The sequence below is a fragment of the Orycteropus afer genome, unplaced genomic scaffold, assembly GCF_000298275.1.
Source record: "Orycteropus afer afer isolate SDZICR_OR568_19922 unplaced genomic scaffold, OryAfe1.0 scaffold00220, whole genome shotgun sequence".
Lineage (NCBI taxonomy): Eukaryota > Metazoa > Chordata > Mammalia > Tubulidentata > Orycteropodidae > Orycteropus > Orycteropus afer.
In genome coordinates, this window is record NW_006921807.1 from 3959217 (window position 1) to 3967630 (window position 8414).

The 8414-nt window shown below is 34.6% G+C and overlaps 1 protein-coding gene across 1 annotated transcript in view; it reads left to right on the plus strand.

The window, feature by feature from the left end:
• The window catches only part of SI (sucrase-isomaltase), a 147613-nt gene that overhangs the window by 18777 nt on the left and 120422 nt on the right, over window positions 1-8414 (plus strand). Inside the window, exons 12-13 of the mRNA XM_007948724.1 lie at window positions 2893-3006; window positions 4911-4995. Coding sequence (XP_007946915.1) covers window positions 2893-3006; window positions 4911-4995 — 199 coding nt within the window. The remainder of the gene's footprint in view (window positions 1-2892; window positions 3007-4910; window positions 4996-8414) is intronic.

The following is an 8414-nucleotide window of genomic DNA, read 5'->3' on the forward strand; positions in this document are numbered from 1 at the left end:
TGTAAATTTTGGTCAATGACATGAGACAAAGTATATGTGAACTGCTGTATGAAAAGTGAATTTACTCTGTAAATCTTCACCCAAATCCTAAAAAAAAAAGTATGTATTAGGGTTGTATCCTTTCACCATGTTTATTCAATCTGTATGTTGAGCAAATAATCCAAGAGTCTTGATTATATGCAGAAGAATGCAGCATCATGATTGGAGGAAGACTTACTAACAACTTGTGATATGCAGATGACACAATCTCGCTTATTTAAAGTAAGGATGACTTGAAACACTTACTGAAGTAGACCAAAGGCTACAGTCTTCAGAATGGATTACATCTCAACATAAAGAAAATGAAAATCCTCACAGCTGGGCTAATAAGCAAATAATTATAAATGGAAAAATGATTAAGTTTGTCAGGGATTTCATTATACTTGGATCCACAATGAACACCCATGGAAGCAGTTGTCAAGAGATCAAGGATAGTATCGCACTGGGCAATCTGCTGCAAAAGACCTCTTTAAAGTGCTAGGGAACTTTAAAGTCACTTTGATGACTAAGTTGTGCCTGATCCAAACCACTGTATTTTCAGTCATCTCATATGCTTGTGAAAGCTGGCCAATGAACAAACCAGGCTCTAAAAAACACTTTATTCCCTTGAACTGTAGTCTTTGAGAAGAATACTGAAAATACACTGGACTGCCAGAAGAATAAACAAATCTATCCCGGAAGAAGTACAGCCAGAATGCTCCTTAGAAATGAGATAGTACAGATTTCATCTCACCTACTTTGGTACTGTTAGAAGGGACCAGTCCTTGAAGAAGGATATCATGCTTGGTAAAGTAGAAGATTGTTGAAAAAGGGAAGTTCCTCAATGAGACGAATTGACAGAGTGGCTCTAACAACAGGCTGAAGCATTGTTAAGGTCATAAGGGTGACCCAGGAGCAGGCAATGTTTTCCTCTGTTATACACAGGATCATTATGATTCAGGGCCAACTCCACAGCACCTAATAGCATACTATTTATGTCTCTATTTTTTATTTGATTGGCTTTATAATTTTATGTTTATTTTCAGATCTTTGATCCAACTTGCATTTATTTTTGTAAATGGTGAAAGATTGTGTCCTTTTTCATTTTTCTGCAAATGGCTATCCAATTTTGCCAGCACCATTTATTAAAAAGACCACTTTTCCCCATTTGGTGAGTTTCAGACCTTTATCAGAGATCAGTCATCCATAGGTGAATGGATTTACTTCTGGGTTCTCAATTCTGTTCCATCGGTTTATGTGTCTGTTGTTGTACTAGTACTAGGGTGTCTTAAATACCATTGCCATGTAGTAGGTTTTGAGATGAAGGGGAGGCCTCCTACTTTGTTCTTCTTCTTTAGTAGTGCTTTTCTTATCAAGTTTTTTTTTTTTTTCCCTTGTAAAGTTAGTGATTAGTTTTCTCATATCTTTATAGAAAGATGATGGAATCTGGAGGGGGATTGCACTGTATCTGTAGATTGCTTTGAGTGGTATTATATTTTCCTAATTTTAAGTCTTCCTATCCATGGGCATGGTATATTCTTCCATTTATATAGGTCTCTTTTGTTTTCTAGAAGTACTCACTTAGCTATTCCAGTTCTACAACTTAGTGAAAGTAAATAATACACATGGAGAAAATATGAATTTGTAAAAAAAAAAATCTGTTATATTTACAATAAAAATATAACCTTTATCACATTCATCAAACTTTAAATTTCTGATGAAATGCTTCTTCAAATATGTATGAGTTCCATCAGAAAAATAACACATTTTCTTCCCTATAACTAGTTGCTATTGCATCAACTCTGATTCAGAGACCCCATGTGTATTAGAGTAGGACTGTGTTTCATGGCTGTTTTCTCAGAATCAGATTGCTGGATCCTTCTTCCAAAGTGTTTTCAGATGCACTTAAACTCTAACTTTTGGTTAGCAACCAAGAGTGTTGTTTTCACCACCCAGGGACTTCTGCCTCTCTACAATACCTATCAATATCTCATAAAATTCATTTTGTTACAACCTACTCTGTTGGATATAGATTAGACAGCCAATATGTGTCATTCTTACATAAAAAACAATATCATTTATCCTGATTTATTTGAAATTGAATTATTCTTGTTTAATATAGTGACTGTAAGTAATAAGTGAAATACTGTAAAAATTTGCAAATGCATAAATGATAAAAAAGCTGCAACTTATAGTGTTCAATAGCAAGGAATTTGTTGTAACATTGCCTGAGTTTGAATTCTTAATGGTCACTTATTAATGATGTGACTTTGAGCAATTTATTTGTTCCTCATTTTCCTCATCTATAAAATTATTCTATGCATAGTGCTTACTTCACTTGTAAAATGGAGATAACTGTAGTACCCAACACTTAAAGTAATTATGAATATTAAATTATTTATTATAAAATATTTAGAACCATGCCCAGCACATAATAAGTATTATATTCATTTTTATTAAATAATAAAAAAAATATACCAAGAGACTTTCTCCTCAAATTTCTTGGTAGTAGATATGTTTGGAGAGGAACTAATGTATTTATTTATTTATTTATATCATACAAGGAATATAAATATACATATACATATTTCTTTAACCTAATTTAGTTTCAGAGAAAATAGCAGCCTGATCCCATAATTTTCCCTGCCTAAATTTTTCATGATCTTACTCTTTCTTTTTCTTATCTGTTCTACTTTAAATGCATTTTAATATAAGCCTGATTTTATGGTAAATATTAATGGTACATGCATCTCATATTTTTAAAGAAATACAATATTATACCTTCAATACTTTTTACTGTTCAGCTGAACTAGGTCTGCATTTCATTTGTTTGTCATTCATATATGAATATGTGTGCATAATCTATTTCCCTAGGTATGGCCAGGACTAACAGTATATCCTGATTTCACTAGTCCACAATGCATAGATTGGTGGGCTGATGAATGCAGTCGTTTCTATCAAGAAGTGAAATATGACGGACTTTGGATTGTAAGTAACAATTTTAAACCAGTTATTTTAATTAATGATCATAGAATTATCCAGGAATAAAATATCATTAAGTAATAAGATACATTTTTGTTCTAATGTATTCAACATCAAAAAATATTTCTTTAGAACATGTAAATATCGTAACTGTCATATTCTTGAGTTAGAGAAGAGTGTGAACTAAAAAATATAAATTGAGATTTTTTATTGTTGCTGTAGTAATACAAGAAATCTTTACAAAATAAAGTCTATAGTATTTTATAACTATGGTATTGTACATTTATAACTAATAATTGAACTTTAAAAATAGTTAATCCGATTTAAAGATAAGCCTACACCAATATAATTTGAGACACATATAGTCTTTGTTTCTCAGAGCTCAAATAATAAAGTATTACAAAGTGGGTAGATTTAACAATCAGAAACTTACTGTTCTTGAACCTAGAAGTACAAATTAGGGTATTGGCTGTGCTGATTTCTTTTGAGGGTTCTAACAGTCTTCCTCCCAGCTCCTAGTGATTTCCACAATCCTTAGTGCTTCCTTGCTGTTGCTGGTGTAGTTTTACACGGCACCTTTCCCCTGTATGTGATTTTGTTTCTGTATCTGTTCTCCCCCTTTATAAGGCACCAACCAAAAGGGGTTAGGACCCATCCTACTCTTTTATGACTGTGCTAACTGATATCTTCAAAGAAAAATTTTATTTCCCCAAACAAGGTCACATCCAGAGGTACAGTGGTTAGAACTTCAATGTATCTCTTTGGGGAACATAATTCAATCTATAATGATTCATTTCATTCTATTATATTCAAGCAACTGCAGTGACAGAACCTGAGTAAGCTCATTCTGTTTAGAACCTTTCTTTTTAGTAAGTGATAGAACAGCTGAGATTATTTCAGGAGTTTATGGGGCCATAACTTTTTGAAATACCATACTACAATGTTATTTCTATACTTTGCACTTGTATTTTTTTCATAAGAGTATAGTGGTACTCAACACTGGCAGCAATGTGCTCAGCACATCATGTTGATCAGTTCAATTACAAGTCATGGCAATCCTTGAGTGATGAGTAGAACTGTCCCATAGGTTTTCAAAGTTGTGACATCTTGGAAGCAGATGACCAGACCTGTTTTCCTAAAGCAACTTCGGATGAGTGTGGACCACCAGCTTTCAGCTAATAGTCATGTGTTAACCAGGAAACCCCTAGAATATTGTAGAAGCAAGATAAATGCCAGCTCAAATGGACAAGATATATTGAATGAATGGATGTGCTAAGAATGTGTACAATGACAGTCTTATATAAGAAGATTGACAAAGCTATTTACAAAATTTAGTTGCTTGATACATAAAATGCAATTGTTTATGTATATAATTAAAACGGTGCTGTTGTTGTTATGTGTTGTCGAGTCGGACCTGACTCATAGAGACCCCTCCCTGGCTTTCCAAGGTGGGATCACTATGGAAGTAGATTGCCCAACCTTCCTTCTGAGGAGTGGCTGGTGGCTTTGAACTGCCAGCTGTCTGGTTAGCAGTCAAGTGCCTTAGGCACTATGCTACCAGAGCTACCATAATTAATTAAAACTAGGTAAAGGGAAATGCATTTTTGGTTGTTTACAATCCTGCAATGGTACATAAGGCTTCTATAGTGGTATTTCACATATTATATATATATATATATTACCTTTGTCAGTGTAATGACTTTCCATACATGAAGGCAGTATCAAATAGTGGATGTAGCTAAGCAAGTTTGTTTATTTTTTAGGTTAGTAGATAATATTTGTGCTCTAGGACTGACAAAACACCCTGATTGGCTTAGGTAAGCCATTTTCAAAAAATTGGAGAGTTTTGGCTTATAGTCATTATTTGAAAAAATAAAAAACAATCTGTTGTTCATTTTGTATCTATTCAGGATATGAATGAAGTTTCCAGCTTTGTTCAAGGCTCTAAGGATGGATGTGAGGCCAACAAATGGAATTATCCACCTTTTACTCCTGGTAATTAAATTATATTATCTCATCACTGAGACAAATTTCCCTTAATAACTGGTAGACTAAGTATATTTCTAAATGCCAAACTTTAGTATAATTTTGAGATTCTAAAATCAATAGTTTTTTATGTTCTTCCAAAACATTGATGCTTACATTCTAGGAGAAGGCCCATGATTTTTAGTTTTCATAATATATTGAATTATCTTTGCTGTTGTTGTTAGTTACCATGGAGTCATCTCTGACTCATGACAATGCTAAGTATGAGTGAACAAACCATTGCCTAATCTTGTGCTATCTTCATACTCATTGGTATTTTTAAGTGCATTATGTGGCTGTTGTGATAATCCATCTAATTGAGGGTTTTTCTTGTATTTACTGACACCGAGTTTTACTGAATATCATGTACTTTTCTAGTAACTGATCTTTCCTGACAAGATATCCAAAGTAAGTCAGGTAAAACCTCACCATTTTCACTTCTAAGGAGCTTTATAGTTGTATTACTTCTAAGAGTGCTTTGTTTAAATTATTGGCTATCCACAGTACATTCAATATTCTTCACCAATACCACAATTTGAATGCATCTATTCTTCTATCTTCCTTTTTCAATGTCCTTTTTGGAAACCTAAGGAGGGGTCACTATGAGTCGGGTTCAACTTGAGAGCAGTGAGGGTTTTTTTTTGTTGTTGTTGTTGTTCACATGCATATGAGATAAGGGAAAAGCCTGTGGCTTAAGGTCAGGTACACCATAGTCATCAGAGTGACATCTTTTTAAAAGAGGTTTTTAGCTACAGATTTACCCAATGAAATACATTGTTTGATTTATGGATTGCTGTATCTATAGATGTGAAGTGTTGCTTCAAAACGAAATAAGTCATTGGCAATTTCAGTTGCTTCTTTGTTTATCATGATGAGTCCCGGTTTGAAGATCTTCATTTTCTTCACATTCAGTTGTAATTGATACAGAAGGATCAACCCAAAACCCTTCTGTCAGTTTGTCATATTGTGGTGGCTAGTGAAGCTGGAAGTCATGTCATCAGTGTTTCACGTACACAGAGTCACCCATGGCAGAGAGGTTTCAGCAGAGTTTCAAAACTAACACAGACTAGTAAGAAAGGCCTAGTGATCTGCTTCCAAATGTTAGCCAAAGGGAAACCTGATGGATAACAACATACTATCGTTCAGTGTGTTGTTGTCGTTATTTGCCGTCGAGTTGGCCCCGACTCATAGTGACCCCTCCTTGGGTTTCCAAGGCAGTATCACTACGGAAGTAGGATTGCCCAACGTTCCTTGAGTTCCTCTGATTGGAAAGCACTCAGAATATGTCTGGGGAAGAGCTGTCTCCTCAATGGAGATTTGGCTTCAGTGATGTAAATGAAATAACAATTTAAGGATTTTCTTTTCTTTCTTTCTTTCTTTCTTTCTTTCTTTCTTTCTTTCTTTCTTTCTTCTTCTTCTTCTTCTTCTTCTTCTTCTTCTTCTTCTTCTTCTTCTTCTTCTTCTTCCTCTTCCTCTTCCTCTTCCCCTTCTTCTTCTTCTTCTTTTTTGATATGCTTTGACTCCAAATGAGAAGTAACAGTTGCAAACATGCATTAGTAATCAGAATGTAGAATGTATAAAGTATGGATCAAAGAAAAGTGGAAGTCAATAAAAATGCAATGGAAGGCTTGAAGATTGAATTTTTTAGGAATTAGTAAACTGAAATATATTGCTATTTGTCATTTAGAATCTGAAAATTATATGGTCTGCATTCCAGAAATAAGGATCTCTGGTGATGTAGTGTCTATGGTACTTGTCTCCAAAACAGAAGGTTAGCAGTTCAAATCCATCAGCCACAATGCAGAAGGAAGACTGGGCAATCCATTTCCATAAAGATTCATCACCTTGGAAACCCAAACAGGGCTTCTATGAGCAGGAATCCACTCGATGGCAGTGAGTTTGATTTGGTTTTGCTATACAAGGAATGATAAATGGAAGAAAAACAGTGTTGTACTCATCATTGAAAAGAATTTTGGAGATCTATCTTAAAGGACAAAGTCCAGTGGTAGACTACTTTCAGTGATAGGTTATTAGTTGTAAGTCTACAAGGAATACTTGTTGTTAGTGTGACTATTATTCAAATTTACACACTGACTATGAATATCAAAGATGAAGAAATTGAATATTTTTATGATATGCTACAGTCTGAAGTTGATGGCACATGTGATCAAAATCTATTCATAATTCCTGGTCATTGGAATGAAAAAGCTGGCAACAGAATTAGGATTAATAGTTGCCAGATATGACCTTGATATAAGAAATACCAGAAACCACACAATAGGATTTTACAAGACAGAATTTTGCATGAGAATTGGAGGAACGCACGTAAACACCTGTGATATGCAGATGATACATCAGCACAAAGACTTACTCAGCAATACAATTGACAATCACACACATGGACATTACAAGATAAATTACACTGGAAACAAATTGACTACATCTGTGGAAAGAGAAGATGGAGAAGCTCAGTATTATCAGTCAATATACAGCCAGTATCTGCCTGTGGAATAGGCCATGAATTGCTCATATGTAAATACAAATAGAAGCTGAAGAAAACTGAAGCAATTCCATGAGAGTCAAAGTACAACTTTGAATACATCCAGCATGAATGTAGAGACTATCACAAGAATAGATTTTACGTGTTGTTGTTGTTATGTGCCATCGAGTCAGAACTGACTCATAGTGACCCCTTCTTGAGTTTCCAAGGCAGTATCACTATGCAAGTAGATTGCCCCATCTGCCTTCCAAGGAGTGGCTGATGGGTTTGACCTACCAGCCTTCTGGTTAGCAGTCAAGTGCCTTAGGCACTATGCTACCAGACATTATCTACCAAAGAGCAGAAGACTTGTGGTATGACATCAATGGCATCATACATGAAGAAAATGAAAGGTCATTAAAAATGCAAGAAAGAAGAAAAAAACCATAATGAGAACCAAAAGAGACCCTGAAACATGTTCTCAAGCACAGAGTAGCTAATGCAAGTGGAAGAAATGAGGAAATAAAACAACTGAGCAGAAGATTGTAAATAGTAGCTTAAGAAGACAAAGTAAGATATTATGATCAAATGTACAAATACCTGAATACAGAAAACTAAGAGAACTAAATTGGCATTTCTCAATCTAGAAGTACCCAGAGGAAAGTCAAGCCTTGAGTTGCATTACTGAAGGACATTATGGGGAAACAAAAAATGAATGTCACAGGAAGCATTAAAAGAAGATACAAAGAAAAAGCAGTTACTTTACCAAAAAAAATTAATCAATGCTCAACCATTTCAGGAGATAGCATATGCCAAGAACTACTTGGACGAAAGAAAAAATTTAAGATGCACTGAAGACATTGATGAGAAACAAGCCTCCAGGAATTGTTGGAATGCTAATTGATGCTCC